Source organism: Dendropsophus ebraccatus, chromosome 7, assembly GCF_027789765.1.
Source record: "Dendropsophus ebraccatus isolate aDenEbr1 chromosome 7, aDenEbr1.pat, whole genome shotgun sequence".
Taxonomy (NCBI): domain Eukaryota; kingdom Metazoa; phylum Chordata; class Amphibia; order Anura; family Hylidae; genus Dendropsophus; species Dendropsophus ebraccatus.
Window position 1 is genome coordinate 131,728,195 of NC_091460.1, and position 16,709 is coordinate 131,744,903.

Consider the following 16,709-nt stretch of genomic DNA (forward strand, 5'->3'; position numbering starts at 1 on the left):
ATATAAAACTATTAATCAGAGTGGGGTATTTTTTACTGCTTTGTGATAGCTTATTTACCTGATAATTAGAGATGAGCAAGCCGGGTTTGGGTTCGAGTCGATCCGAACCCGAACGTTCGGTATTTGATTAGCGGGGGCTGCTGAACTTGGATAAAGCTCTAAGGTTGTTTGGAAAACATGGATACATCCATGATTTCCACATAGGGCTTTATCCAAGTTCAGCAGCCACCGCTAATCAAATGCCGAAAGTTCGGGTTCGGATCAACTCGAGCATGCTCCAGGTTCGCTCATCTCTACTGATAATATGTTTTTTAAGATGGGATGTCAGCAGGTCAATTTACAAGTAAGTGTGAGTTCGCGCTGCAATAAAGCAGTGTCCTATAGACTCTGTTTAAAAGGGTTATCCAGCACTACAAAAACATGGCCACTTTCTTCCAGAGACATCCCCGCTCTTGTCTCCAGCTTGGGCGGGGTTTTGCTGCTCAGTTCCATTGAAGTGAATTGAGCCTAATTGCAAACCGCACCTGAACTGGAGACAAGAGTCATGTTGTCTCTGAAAGAAAGTGGCCATGTTTTTGTAGCACTGGATAACCCCTTTAACACATATGCCGGACAGGTCTTAAAGGAGAAGTTCACCATTTTTAAAATCCGGCAACTGGCAGGGGGGGGGGGGGGGGGGAATTTGATAACCAGTAAGAACTTACCCCTCCCTGTGCCCGTGGTGAGCGGTGAGAACAGCCTCGGGACCCCGACGCATGATGATGACTCGAGGGAAAATGCCTGTTGCAGCTGATGGACTGGCCGCTCAGCCAATCAGTGACTGGAGCAGTGTCCCAACCCAGTCACTGATTGGCTGACAGCCAGTCCATCAGGCGAATCATGACATGTGCAGCACCCAGCTGATGGACATGAGATCCAGATGCCCTGCAGGGTTCACGAGGCCAGTCCTGCTGGGCACGGAGAGAGGCAACTTCCTACTGGTTATCAAATTCCCCCCTGCCCCACCAGCTGCCAGATTTTAAAAGTGGCCAAACTTCTCCTTTAATGCATGCATGAAATAGATCCACAGAGCCCTATTCAGAGATTTTGGCCTTTATTTTGTACATGTATGTCAGGGATTGTCAAATAAAAAACACGTTCTGTTATGCCATTCCAGCTGAATTCTAGTATACCATGCAGTAAATGTGTTTTTTTTTTTAACATGGGTCCCTACAGTATATGGTATCTGTCACAGGAATATCATAGACATATAAGTTGAGTCGTTCCGCCAATGTATATGTCAAACAGACATTGCTAACATAGCATGAATCCATTCTACCCTAAGTGTACATAGAGCAAATCATGTAGATTACAGGGTTATTACAATTTATAATCTTTATCCTCTATCCACAGTACACACAATGAGGGGGGTTTATCAAACATGGTGTAAAGTGACACTGTCTCAGTTGCCCCTAGCAACCAATCAGATTCCACCTTTCAATTTCCAAAGAGTCTGTGAGGAATGAAAGGTGGAATCTGATTGGTTGCTAGGGGCAACTGAGACAGTGTCACTTTACACCATGTTTGATGAATCTCCCCAATAAGTGTCTGATTAAAGGGGTCCTGACCACTGGGACCCTCAGTGATCAGACAATCAAATTCTATGGAGAAAAGACAATGTGTTGCTCCATTCTGAGATGAGACACAGGAAGACCTTCACAAGATTGCAGGGGGTTCCAGTGGTCGGACCCCCCTCCTTTCTCCTCAGTGATTAGACACATCCCCTAAGAAGTACACACATCTTCCCTGATACTCTTATACTAAAGCCTCAGCCATCATGTGTCAACACAACATGGTATAGTAGGATTTTGTTAAAACCCCACTCACTAAGATTGTACTATGTTTTGTTGTGGGATTTCAGTGAAGCTCCTGCAACAAGTATGTGTTATTATACTTGTTGCTATCAGTGTCTGCCAACAGAGGACTGATCTGTAATCAGATATAGTTGAAACCTCTAGCCTGTGTAGGAGCTGTGGTCTAGGGGTAAATCGCCTGTCTGGAGACCAGCACCAGTTTGTTTTCTTTGGTTTGATTTCCTTGATGGAAACAAAATATAGTGATTTATTTTTTTACTTTTCCCATCATTGTATTAAAACTGATTTGGACCTGATTGGGAATTCTTTGCGCTTTTAGGCTGGGTTCACACACTGTATACTTCAGGCAGTATTTGGTCCTCAAGTCAGGTCCTCATAGCAACCAAAACCAGGAGTGGATTGAAAACACAGAAAGGCTCTGTTCACACAATGTTGAAATTGAGTGGATGGCCGCCATATAACGGTAAATAACTGCCATTATTTCAATATAACAGCCGTTGTTTTAAAATAACAGCAAAAATTTGCCATTAAATGACGGCCATCCACTCAATTACAACATTATGTGAACATAGCCTTTCTGTGTTTTCAATCCACTCCTGGTTTTGGTTGCTATACAGCCTCACAAATACAGCCTCAAATATACATAGTGTGAACCCAGCCTAAAACATGATACAATAATGACAAAAAGAAAAATAAATTACTATATTTCATTTCCATCAGGGGATTTGAACCAAAGAAAACAAACCGTTGCTGGTCTCTAGACAGGTGACTTACCACTAGAGATGATCGAACAGGGCCAAGGTTCAGGTTCGTACTAGGTAATAGGCTGTATCCCTGTTTTCCAGGCGGTTATTCGGGCTGTCTCCACCTTCCCCACGGAACGGGAAGGCAGCAGGAGTCAAATGCCGATCGTTCGGGTTCGTAGGAACCTAAACCTTGGCCCTGTTTGATCATCTCTACTTACCACTAGACCACAGCTCCTACACAGGCTAGCTGTAACTATATCTGAGTACAGATGAGTCCTCTGTTGGCAGATACTGACTCAGGTAGGGCCGTGGTGCTGACTGATGCCCTTTAAATATATACATTATGTCCAGATGAAACAACCCTGGCAATACTTGTCGACAAGTGTCAGAAGATGAATATGCCACAGTAAGCAGTTTGGATGATTCATATATAAACAATTTCTGGCAATGGATGTGTCATCCGGTGCATGCTGTGATGCAGGACATGCAGACAATTTATTAAGTGCAATACTATCTAATAAAACCCCCCAGCCATACCCACTCATTAAAATGAATGGATCGCAAATCTGAATCTTACAGATTTCTAAATTGTAAACTAAAACTTCATGTATCGTGTTCATGTATTTTTTTTTTATTTCTCGAATCTGTGTGATTGAAATGATCTATGCAATCTACTATCTAACCAATATACTAATTATTGTGTAAATGTGCTGCGTTCCCACTAGCTACCCCGAGGCTACATCTTCATGAAGAATTCTTAATTCTTTCTTTGCTCTGATCACTTCTCTCTTTCTCAAGTATTCCACCTCATGTGCTGGGTAGTAAATGTATTGTGTGCTAATGTAGTGATTATGGGGATACAACTTAATGTGTCTGGATGTAACCTGTTCTGGCTCCAGGGACTTGATATATCTTCATCAGATAATACTGTACTATCGGAAACAAGATGTTGGTTAGATGACTTTAGAATCAACAGTCATTTTGGATCCACATGTACGGAAAAGAAGCTGAATGAGCAGCCCATCCTATATAGTAAGTAATACACACAGGCCTAATTCAAATATACAGCATACTCAATCACAATCAATCAGCAAGGAAAAGTTTCCCAATAGAAGTCAATAGAGAACTAAGATCTGGTCACAGGTAGTTATGAATATATGGGGGGAGATTTATCAAACATGTTGTAAAGTGAAACTGGCTCAGTCGCCCCTAGCAACCAATCAGATTCCGCCTTTCATTCCTCACAGACTCTTTGGAAAATGAAAGGTGGAATCTGATTGGTTGCTAGGGGCAACTGAGCCAGTTTCACTTTACACCATGTTTCACGTTACACCATTATGTTTTTTAACCTGGTTTAGAACACGCAAATAGAATCTCAATGCTTGCTATACGAACTAGATTTTATAGGTAGATTAATAAAAAGTGTAAATTTAAGATATGCGGATCAATAAAATAATATAAACTGGACTTCGATAGGACCAGCCGAATATTATATAAAGAATTATATAAAGAATAATGGTAGGTTCTCTAGAAGATTCCTTGTTTTTATATAAATTTTTTAAAAATAAAATTAAAATATAACATTGTAATAATGATTTCTATCATTATTATATTTTAATTTTATATTTATTTTGTGCCAGCTCACTGTGATTTAGAGGGACAGTACATCCCTAATTGGATGTTGCACCCCCTAAAAATCTGTGCACCTCCCTGACCCCTCTTTTGGAGCCTCTGCATGCTTCCCCATTGCGTGTGGTCCCAGCTGGTCTCTGTGGTTCTTGCCCTGTGTCTGCAGTGGTTCCAGCCCATGACTGCTATCCTTGTTCCACCCTTGAGTCCTGCTGCAATCCTGCCTGCACCTCGCCCCTGCCGCTAGCAACAAGCCAAGCCAGGGGTAGCAACCTGGGGGTCACTTGACACAGCAAGTCCATCCCACCGGGGGACGTTTAGACTCCGCTCCCTGGTGCGTAATACGCCATCGCTAGCGGTGGTACAGCAGATCCACCACTCCAGTGGTAACATGGCATCCCTCTCCTCAATTTTGCTTATTGTTGTGAAAGTCAATGTAAGCGCCTACAGATATGAGTCTGAATTGTTGATGTGATTTACCAACAAAGCAAGATTTAAAAGGAGGAATAGTGTGGTTACATAAACTTTTTTTTAAAACATTCCCATTACTTTTTTGATTGTTTATGGTAAATGCCATCAACTAGTGTCTATTCTGCTCGAAACTTTTTTTACACAAAAAAAAACATAAAAAATAATAATTTGCTACATCCTTGTCTCATTAATTAGGATATTATTCCTTTTTTTTTTTTTTTTTATACAAACACTTTACCATGTTAATCAATGCAGTACGACCTGTGAATGAATTCATCCCAGCAGCGTTTACTTTGACTTTTAGGCTACGAGTTTCCACCAAATCAACCCCCATTAATGCGCCGATCTCGAATTCAATAAAGATTTCAGTTACGCTAATTCAAAGCCATCATTAACCGGGGAAACGTACAACAGGGCAAAAGCTGTCACAAATATCATTAAGACCAATTTTCTAAGTATTGCTGGTTTGTTTAATCCTTGGAATTGAAAAAAAAAATGTTTTCATCGCTTCTCTTTGGAATAAATCATGCAAAACTAATTAGCAAATTAAGTCATTAAATTCCAATTTGCGACCATTCAATGGGAATACATTGGTGGCACACTGCGGCAATGGCTTGTCCTCCATCATTTTCTAATATTCAAAAAAAAAAAATAAGTATGTCACCTGCCATCAAACTTTTGCTCATTGTTCTGTTTCCACAAATAAATGTGGCTCCGCCTGGGTTAAGTGGAGCCTGAAATTAGAAGTGACAGCAATTCACTCTAACAAAATAAGCTTCCTTCTCCGCCTTTGGTCCAGATCCCATTCATGCCTCACAAACCCAACAGCCTAGCCGGCCTCGCCTGCCAAAAGAAGAAAAATAGAGCAGGAGCGGGTACGTGTGGTACAGAGGCGGAGAGGAACCTGCTGGCAGTCCTGTGCTGTCACATAAGGTCCTCACCTTCGCACTGCTGGTAGTCATTCTTTTCCTCCTCAGACGGCTCTGACACCTCCGAAGCAAGATCTCGGAGCATTTGCTTGCACTCCTGTAGCACAGCCACAACCTCCTGATTATTCATGATGACCGTTTCCCACTTGACTGTGAATTGAGTGTCCCTGGGTGCTCTATGATCAATGACCTAAGAGAAGACACATATCTCGAATAAAAAGGATCTTTCAAGGTTGAGGTACCTGCCGAACAAAAGGGGAAAAGAGATGATTAACTAAAGCATCATCAATTATAAGAAAGATTCAAGCTGCGGAGCGATAATGGGGGGGGGGGAGAGTACATGAAAACACAGGACAGCATGTGAGCACTTTATTGGAGAAGTGTGTGAAATTACGGCAGGGTGCCCGACACACATGGGGGGAAGGAACGCATAGCTTAGATAGGGGAAAGAAAGAGATACAGAAATCTTGTCTTCTATAGAAGGCCTGACACTATTTCATTAGGCGCTTCTGATGACACGGCGGACTAGAAAGCAACTTGTTGATAAAGAACTCCAGCCTGTTACTTTACCAGCACCTGCCCTGACACCATGTGCACAATATAGAGGACTATGCAGATGAATGCTTCGGTCAACATGTGTCGGAGTTAAATGGTTTAGTTGATATATCTATGTATATAAAGTGACAGAAAAATAACATATAAATAGTAGGTGTTTAAATGCTGAACTCTGTTTATACTTGGGGGGGAGGACTTATTTAGTTCTTATTCTCTAAACCTGTATCATAAAAAAATAAAATATCCAATCAATAATTGAAATTAAAATTAATAATATATTTATGTTGTATATGAATCTATCTATCTATCTATCCATCTCCTTTCTATCTCCTATCTATTATTAAAACTTTGGTTTTACTGTCTATGCTAATTATTTGTGCAATAACAGAGAACTCCAAATCCCAGAGAAGCCAATAGTTAAATAATAAAACTCTGTATACATACATCACTAGTAATAGCATAGGAGCTTATTGTATACTGTTTTATTAATGGAATAATGTATAAATGGTATGCAGTTCACTCCTAAGCTCCCCCTAGTGGTGGCTATAAGCATCTAGAATGTTAGAGGCTTCAAAACAGGCTTAGGGTAGCTTCACACGTACCAGATCCGCAGCGGATTTCACACTGCAATTTTTTATTCCACTGCAGGCATGTGACCCAGCCCATTTAACCCCCGGCCGCCCGCCGCCCCCCCCCCCCCCCGGAGCATACATTACCTGCTCGGCGCTGCGACTGTGGCTCCTGTCGGTCCCCATCAGCCAATCAGTGCTGCTATGCACTGATTGGCTCATGGGGAGCAACTGGAGCTGGGAGCCTCACACACAGCCGCGGCGCCGAGCAGGTAATGTATAGAAGGAAGAGAAGACACCGGAGCCAGGTTAGGTGAGTATGGCGGCAGACCTGACAACTGGGAAAAGTACTGTATATGAGGACCTGGCTACTGGGGATTCTAGAGAAGGAGAAACCTACTAGAGAAATTACCTAGATGAGCTGAAACCTTGTCACTGGAATACTAAATACAGGAGGGAGAACATGGCTGTTGGGGATAATACCTAAATGGGAGGTCTGGTTAATGGGGTTAATACATACAGGAGGAGACTGGCTAATGAGGATACTACCAAGAGGAGGGGGGACTTGCCTACTGGGGCTATTACCTACAGAAGAGGGAACCTAGCTATTGTGGATACTACCAACAGTGTGGAGCTGGTAAATGGAGGAAATTACCTATGAAGGGTCCTGGCTAATGTGGGGAAATAAATATGAGGGGGTCCTGGCAAATTGGGATACTACATATGGGGGATCTGACTAATGGGGGAAATTACCTACTGGGTGTCCCTGTCTATCTACTGAATTAACCTATCTAATGGGGCACCAATGGAGCAGTATCTGGAAGAATGTAAAACCTATATGCCTTCAATAACCTTTTCTCCCATCCTCCTCATATACATGAACGTTCCCTATGGGAAGGGGCAAGCCACTGCCAGACTTCTTTAGTGCTGGCTTATTTCTCCAAGAATGAAGGGGTCAGGCAGTGAAAATCCATCATGCCCAACCCCTATCTCCACCAACATCATTGGCAGGCCCTTATACACTTTATGCTGACAGCCAAACCTGCGGCCAGCAGTAGGTTCAGCTGACTAGTATGAATTACATGGGGACCCTATTGGCTTGGCAGCTTCTGCAGAGAGCAGTTGTGCCTGGAAGAAATCATCCGGGCCAGATGGAAAAATAAAAGGGAAAATGAACAACTCCAATTAGAGAAGACACTCCCTGTAAATCACTGGATGTAACTGTACTGTAATCTCTTTTATGGTCTATATGGTCGTTAGTAGTAATGATGTGGCTGTATTATTTGGGCATTATGTAGGGTATCCTTGGTAGTGATAAAACAGAATTGGCTAAAACCTCCAAACATTATGTATGGCTATGTATTGTTTGCGTCAGTGCAAATTAGTGCAACATGAATGAGGACTATAATGAGGACATTATAGCAGCAGTGACAATCTAAAAAACATCACCACAAGTGCTATTTATTGTAGCTATTTAAAAACACAAGTAAGTACTACAAGTATTACATACAGGCATGTCAAACATCAACAATAATAATATTAATTATAATAAGTGGTGGGCCCTTTTAATTTATTTTTGGTCACTTTTGGACAGGTTTTGCAACAGTTTAAAAATACCCAACAGGAACCAAAACTCTGTTATAAAGTCTAAAAATAGAGCTAAAAAACCTTAAATATAAAACAAATGTCTGAGAATACATGTTTAGACTTATTTTAAACGTAAAATACAGCTTATGGCCATGTGCAGATGCTGTAAGAGACCGGTCGGGTCACAGAAAGGGCGATCTCTGAAATGATGATCTTTTCAGAGACAGGCCGTTCTGTGACCCGCCCGAAGATCTTTAGACCCAAAGAACTCCCGTCCAATACTGAGCTTGGATATATTATCTTTGAACAAGCTGTAGAACAATGCGGCAACATATGTAACACGCCATGTTTAGGAAGTCTAAAGCAACTGTCACTATGTGTAATTTCAGTACCGCATGAGGCGAGTACGACATCCTCGTATTCCTCTAGCGATCCTATAACTGGGGCAATTAAAAGCCTGTTTGGCCACAGCATTGTGTTATACAATTTTTCCTGTCCCTGCCCCCATATTTTGTTTTACGATCTAGTTTTCTTTTCACGGAAAAGAGTGGCACAGGCTGCATTAAAATAATGAGAGCATTCAATCAAAAACAGCCCTCTTAAGGCAGGCTTCTCTTGTTAATATGCACAGACATGAAAAGGACTGCCCTTTCTTCCTATACAGCTACAGTGTGTGCAAATTGCAGGGGGGCGCATTGGCATAAATCTCTGCAGTGACTTCTGAGGGTAAACTGGATTTACATTACTTTCTGACAAGAATTAAATGGAGGCCTTGTGGATATATGAACAGTTCTCTAGACGGCAACAGATGGGCATGAATGTGTTCCCTAGGCACACTATCGGTGACATCTGTGTCCTCTGAATTCTGGTGGTCCCAGCCAATTAAAAAGCTAAAGAATAAGCAGGCGACTCCTGAACAGCCGGCCAACCAGCGTAAGAAATGCTTGTATTTAGCAACTCTGCTGCCGGTAACCCTAAGCTGAGAACTTGTTAGAATGATAATGGCACATTGGTGGGTTTGGTTAATATCATTATTTTTAGGTTTACTGACTTTAGGACTATATAAAGAATGTGCAAGCCGAGCTTAAAAAAAAAAAAAATCACTCTAAAGTAGCAATTCATTAACCGAGGACATTTGCATTAAAATGATACTTGTATTCAACCCCATTGACTTAATGGGGAAAAAGGAGGAAGAAAGACAAAGCTTATACATACAATTTAGGAAAGTAATTTTGCCTATTGCAAGGAATCAAAAATACCCTCCGCCAAAGTGTACATAATACATAATGTATTCATCTCACCCAAAAGTTAATAAAACAGACCTGTCGTCTCAGAGGGTTTAAATCTTATTTTGTTACATTAACCCTTCACTGTGGTTACAAGGGGATCTTAAGCTGCGTTTACACGGACCGATAATTTGCCCAATCGATCGTTTAACGATTTTGAAGCAACGATTCGGTTTTTATAACGATCATCGTTTAGACGAATAAACCGTTAGAAAAATCGTTATTGCAATCGTTTTTAAGATCGCTTAAAGCGACTCTGCACCCACAATCTGACTCCCCCAAACCACTTGTACCTTCAGATAGCTGCTTTTAATCCAAGATCTGTCCTGGGGTCCGTTTGGCAGGAAATCCAGTTATTGTCCTAAACTTGAAGCCCCGTACCCTACGGGCGTATCTGTGCCCTAACTTTGCACCACCCCTCCGCCCCTCCTCCCCACCCTCTTCATAATTAGGAATGCCACTGAAACATTTTCTCCTGTCTGAACATTGCACAGGTCCTTAACGATCCAGCCCATGTGCCGGGCTGCCACAGGTGGGGAATAAGAGGCAATCTGCCTGGAGCATTCCTAATGATGAAGAGGGTGGGGAGGAGGGACGGAGGGGTGGTGCAAAGTTAGGGCACAGATACTCCCGTTTGGCACAGGGCTTCAAGTTTAAAAGTTGTTTTTTAGGACAATAACTGCATCACCTGCCGAACGGACCTCAGGAGAGATCTTGGATTAAAAGCAGCTATCCGAAGGTACAAGTGGTTTGGGGAAGGGGGGGGTCAGATTGTGGGTACAGAGTCGCTTTAAGCCCATCTCACACATAGGGTGAATCTTTGAAAGTCTCTTTATACGAAACGATCTGCAAATTTTTAGCGAACGACCAGCGACGATTTGAAAACATGCTGAAAGATCACAATGAACGATTTCTCGCTTGTCGCTTGATCATTCGCTGTGTTTACACGAGCCGATTATCGCTCAAATGCAATCATTATTGCGAAAATTCGAACGATAATGGTTCCGTGTGAATACACCATATGTGTTCTCACTACTGTTATTGGGCCCCTGAGATTCTCCTCCATGGTGCACACCTATTTCTCATTCTCTCAAATTCAGGGAGCAGGACCCAGAGCTAAGCTGTTTGTCAGTAGTACACACACCGGGCTTTCTCCCTTACATCTCTAGCCAATCACAGCACAACAATCAGTCCTTACTGTAATGACATGTATTCTATTATTCTTTCTCCATCCCCTTATGTCCACCCAATGGGAATCCACATTTTTCTCACATGTACCCTCAGGCAGAATAGGCTTAAAGAGGTTGTCCGGGCAAAATCAACTTTTCGTTTATCCACAGGAGTTTATCGCCAGCCATCCGACCTCCGAACCCCCAATGATCTCCATAATGGGACATGGCTTCTCTGTTATGAATGATAATAATGAAGGAATGAGTAGCGGGTGCGGCATGTGACCAGCATCTCTATTCATTCCTACGGAGCCGCTGCAAAGAGCCGATTAAGCTGAAAGAGCGATGTACTCATCTCTCTCCGGCAACTCCATAGGAATGAACAGAGCCACGGGGCACATGCTGTACCAGTTACTCTATTCATAGTGGAAAAGCCAGGACCGGATATGGAGATCGTCAGGTAGTAAGGAGGTCGGACCCCCTGTGATCTCTTAATTTTTCACTATACTGGATAGGGGTAAAGTTGATTTTGCCCAGACAACGTATTTAAGGCAGGATTTTACACATGGGCAAACCAAACAGTCATAGCTATCATCCAGCCATGTCTTGCTTATCCCCACCATATTATAACTCTAAGTGTTCCTGTTGTACCACCATGCATTTCTCCTATTGTTTGATGTTTAGGGATATCTCTGGCAAGAATTGCCCAATAAAAAAATATATCAAACAATAGGAGAAATGCATGGTGGTATATATTTATATATATATATTAAAAAAAAAAAAAAAAAAAAAAAAAAAAAAAATATATATATATATATATATATATATATATATATACATACATACACACACACACACACGTATTTATCCTGTAATTATTATTATATTACTTACATCACATGCTTCTAACACTAAAAGCTTTCAAACTCTTCAGCACTGGTGTTATATGGTGTTATAGGAAGAGAACTACACTATGGCTTACACGTTCCTTAGTACAGAGTGAATAAAGTCTTCCCAATGTATACTTAGAGAACAAGCATCATATGATAGCCAATTCACATGTGAGTGGGGTTTCCCTTTAATTTATTGAATAGCCATTTGGCATAAATCACCAGTATTATGCTGCTCTGATTATGATCATAGCCAGTACTGTGATGTCATATTATGTTGCTGCGGTTACGGTCATCCCAAGTACTGTGATGTCATAGCGGAATGGTTACTTGTCGCTGTCTCTGGCCCAGTGTTCTCAGTGACTTTTTGGTCATTGAGTTGGTTGGTTAGTTGGACAATTTCTCTGACCTATCTGGCTGTGATAATGCTCTGGCTCATCAGAGTCATTTCTAATACTGTGACCTCTATTGGTCAGGATTATGTTGAGGGGAAGCTTACACGTCTGATCCGTGACTACAGAGAGAGACGCAAGCTCCCGAAATATGAGGTGAATGATGCTGAAGTACAAAAAAAGAGTTCGAAGGATCATCGAATTGCAGGGGATATTCTGAGACCAATCTGGACAAGATCCCCATCAGACTACAGATATTATCAATAATTTACTTACATCGCCATCATGTACAGGAAATCCAATAACAGCTGAATTCAATGACCTCTACATATTGTTCTCCTCATCTAACCACAGAGGAAAACTTTTCTACTAATCTGTGGGTAAAAAAAAAAAAGTACCAAAAAAGTGGCCTGAGCGGCTGAGCCATTGGGTTCTTTAAAAGAAGAGACCCCAAATCATTGACAAAATGGAGGACCGTCCTCTTCTGATTCACACTAGCAAAAGTTTAATACAGAATATAAAGCGGTGAGTATAATACGTCTTATTACTTATACCCTCCCTGAGTAACTGCGGTCCTCCAGCTGCTGCAGAACCACAAGTCCCATCATGTCTGGACAGTTATAGACAGTTAAAGCTTTGGCTTTTCAGGCATGATGGGAATTGTAGTTCTGCAACAGCTGGAGGGCCGCCGTTGCCCATCTCTGATTTATAGTAAGTGATTATAACATATTTGTATTCTTACCAGGATAGACTGCGAATCACTTAGATTCTCCCATACAGTACAATGGACTCTATGGGGTCACCCAGATTTGAGCCTCCCTACAGTTACTGCAACTATAAAAGTATAAGAAGACAAGTAAAGGAGGATACTACTCTCTATCTGCAACTCGTCTTCTTCAAAACTTTGGATAATTTCATTGCAATTGCATTGCAAATTGCAATTCACCGACTGAAAAGGAAAGGATATCTATACTATGTAATGGAGGGAGTCCGGATGCTGCCGCTGCAAGACATTTACTGATGGAATTTCACATTTCTTCAATAACTTCTATGAACATTGATGAGGACGACCCTTTATGCACAGTACCAGAGGGATTCCTGTGGAAACACATTGGCTTCTCTAATGGACAATGGAAACGTTGCAAATCTTACAGTAACTCTGGACTTACATAGGAAAAGAGCTGGATATCCAACATGGAAGCCCTCATGGGGAGAGAACGGCTGTTATGTATATGGTCATTACTACAGAACCTTAAAGAGGAGCTGACAGGGACTGGATAAAATGTTTTCTTTCCCACAATAAAAATCTGCATTTCTCGGTTCAGCTAAATGGTGCACCTAACTCTTAGATGGTACACTGCAATGTTTTAGTATTGCCTGAAGAAGGATTACATAACTTAAAGGGGTTGTCCGCTGTAAACTACTTATCTCTGATGCTGAAACAAAAAAAAAAGTATGCCACAAAATAATACGTTTGCAATTCAAATATTAATGATTATTAATGATTAATTGATGAAGTGAGCGAAACGTACGTCGGGCTGTCTGTGCTAGAGAGTGGTAAGATGTCAGTGTGGTAGTTGGTGTTCACCCCTTTCCTTTCTGTGTTTGGCTATTGCAGTACTGTGTAGTGCAGCTCCCCTCTCGGTCCTGGGCTCAGAGTGGGGCGTTTCACCGCCTGCTCTCCCTGCTATTCGGCCATCCGTGGTTTTGGGACGCTGGAAGCAGGAGAGTGCATGTGCTTTCGCCCAGTGTGATGTCCGTGCCTCAAGAAATACCCGGTCCATTGGCGGCCGTCATCAGTGGTGAGTTTGACTATGCACGGACAAGGGGTGGGGGGATGGGGGACATCGTCCCTACACTGAAAGCTATACTTAGTAAAATTGACCCGAGCAGTGCAGAGTCCCCAGGTAATGTTAGTAAGCAACCTCCCTCTAAGGCGATTGTTCACAAGGATGCCTTTTTCTGCGGGATTAGCCCGCTTGGTACTCATTTGAATGAGGATACTAAATCCAAGATTTGGGACAACCAATATGTAGACATTTGGTCTTTGATCACTATTGATCAGCATACTGTAGATAAGGAAAGAATGATTTTGACTGAGCGATATGATAAAAGACCAAAGGTTGCTAAGACGATAAACAATTGGCTCCAAGCCTTCGCAGTTTTGGGCTGTGTGATGGAACAGAAACACCCTAAACGTTGCTCGGAGCTCTTTGCTTATATGGATTCCATATATAGTGCCTTTAAGTCCCACGGGGGTAGTGCTTGGTGGCAGTACGATGGAGAGTTCCGCCGTCGCCTCGCTTTGCAGCCAGACATCAACTGGGGAGTGAAGGCGACTGATGTTTGGCTGCGCCTTATGATGGCACAAAAGAATAACCCCTTTCCCTCGGCGGCCACTGCCTCAGCTACCACAGTCCCGGGGGCAGTGGCCGTGCGACGGCCGGGAACCTGCTGGCTTTACAACGAAGGCCATTGCAAGTTCTACGGGCTTTGTAAATTTCGCCATGAATGCTCCACCTCTGGGGGCCAGCACTTGGCGGTCAGATGTCAGCGAGCCAGGTTATCTGCCAAAACCCCAGCGAGTACTGATAAGAAAGACACCGGGGAACGTGGGCGCGATGCGCCCATGGCTAGATAGTTATCCCAATATGGATTCTGCCCGTTAATTATTGGATGGTTTCACTTTTTTATTCCATTTTATTTTTCTTCCTCCCTGCCTGGGCTGATAATCTGAAATCTGCCCGTGATTTACCGGAGGTCCTCAATGACAAGGTTAGTCAGGAGGTCTTGTTGGGTAGAGATGAAGGCCCCTTTGTTTCCCCTCCCTTTCCCAATTAAGAGTATCACCCCTAGGTGTTGTACCCAAAAGGAAAAGGGCAAGTTCAGTTCAAACTTTCCCATCCAAAAGGTAGTTCGGTTAACGATGGCATTCCCAAGGAGGATGCTGCGGTTTATATGTGTCCTTTGACAGTGCCGTTCGCCTATTGGTGGAGGCTGGCAGTGGTGCCCTCCCTGCGAAATCCGATATTCAGTCGGCTTTTCGCCTTCTCTGGGTTCACCCTGACTGTTACCATCTGCTGGATTTTCAAATGAATGGTTTGTATTACTATGACATTTGTCTCCTTACGGGTTGTTCCATTTCGTGTCACTACTTTGAGATGTTCAGTTCTTTTCTCGAGTGGGTGGTACGTTATGAAACGGGGTGTAATGTGATCATCCATTATTTGGATGATTTTTAGTTTGTTGCCACAGCAGATTCTGGTTGTTGCCAATTTTTATTAAATACTTTTCGTTTTTTTCATGCAAAAGTTTGTTGTCCCGGTGGCAGAGGACAAAACCGAAGGTCCAGTCACTTCACTGTCTTTTCACGGTATCGATCTGGATGCCGTTGAAATGGTTTTTCGGCTGCTTCAAAACAAGCTGGAGCGATCGGTTTCCTTGATCAATGGTTTTGTATCCGTACGTAAGGTTACGTTGCAGCAGATGCAGTCCCTCCTAGGTTTACTGTTATTTGCCTGCAGGATTATGCCAATGGGCAGAGTGTTCTGCAGGCGTTTATCACTTTCTACCTGCGGTGTTTGGCTTCCCAGTCATTACATAAGGCTTACGGCTGCACTAAGGGCTGATTTGCTGGTATGGAAAGAATTCCTGGCCTCATATAATGGTCGCACTTTCTGACCATTGCGTGAGCTGATGAGTTCTGAGTTGGAGCTATTTACAGATGCAGCCGGTTCCTGTTTCGGTGCCATTTTGGGGAAGGAGTGGTGTGCAGAAGCATGGCCCCGAGACTGGCAGGATCTCAGTTATTGCCGTAATCTTACATTGCTTGAGCTCTTCCCCATAGTCGTTGTTGAGTTGTGGGGCCCTGTGTTAGCCAACAGACGTGTGTGTTTTTGGACGGACAACCTTAGTGTAGTCTTTTGTATCAATAAGTTGACTTCTGCCTCCCTCACTGTTTTGTCCCTGTTGCGTCATTTAGTCCTTAGATGTTTAGAACATAATATTGCTTTCAGGGCCCAACATGTTCCAGGTAATTTGAATGTCATTGCTGATGCATTGTCGCATTTCAATTGGCAGGTTTTTTCGCAGACTTCTCCCGGAAGCAGCGCCACAAGGCTTGAGTTGCCCGCAGCAACTATGGGATATGGTGATGCGATTGCTCCCGTTAGTGCAATCCTCGGTGTTGCAAACAACCTGGTCAGCATATGGTAAGGCGTGGGCTGAGTGGTTGAAGTGCGTTGGAGTGCGGGATGTCGTTCATAGTGAATCCGATCTCTTCGAGATAAAGGCTTATCCGGAGTGGTGGCGCAGATGAGGATAGCTGGAGTTAGCTTCCATTTTAAGTTGCGGTGTTGGGCCGATATTGGTAATAATTTCGCGATCCGCCAGGCCCTTAAGGGGTGGAAAAGGGGGCAGGTTCATAAGGATAGTCGTAGGCCAATATCTTATGCCCTGCTGGTACAGATTTTGAATCAGTTAAGTGTAGTGTGTAACAGCGAGTTCGAGGCCCTCTTATTTTGAGCTGCATTGGCGCTTGCTTTTTATGGGGCCCTGAGGGTTGGGGAGCTCGTCCATCCGTCTGGGCGACGTCCGGGGGTCTTGCTGCTAGTGATGTTATAGTTGCTAACGG

The 16,709-nt window shown here is 42.9% G+C and overlaps 1 protein-coding gene across 3 annotated transcripts in view; it reads right to left on the bottom strand.

The window, feature by feature from the left end:
* Nucleotides 1–16,709, bottom strand: part of ALPK1 (alpha kinase 1) — a 106,016-nt gene that overhangs the window by 54,236 nt on the left and 35,071 nt on the right. The window contains exon 2 of one of the 3 annotated variants that reach the window (XM_069978499.1): nucleotides 5,641–5,818. In XM_069978499.1, coding sequence (XP_069834600.1) covers nucleotides 5,641–5,758 — 118 coding nt within the window. In that variant the 5' untranslated portion in view covers nucleotides 5,759–5,818. Of the gene's footprint in view, nucleotides 1–5,640; nucleotides 5,871–16,709 lie in introns of those variants that run through there. The other 2 variants (XM_069978498.1, XM_069978500.1) reach the window with 2 other exon arrangements.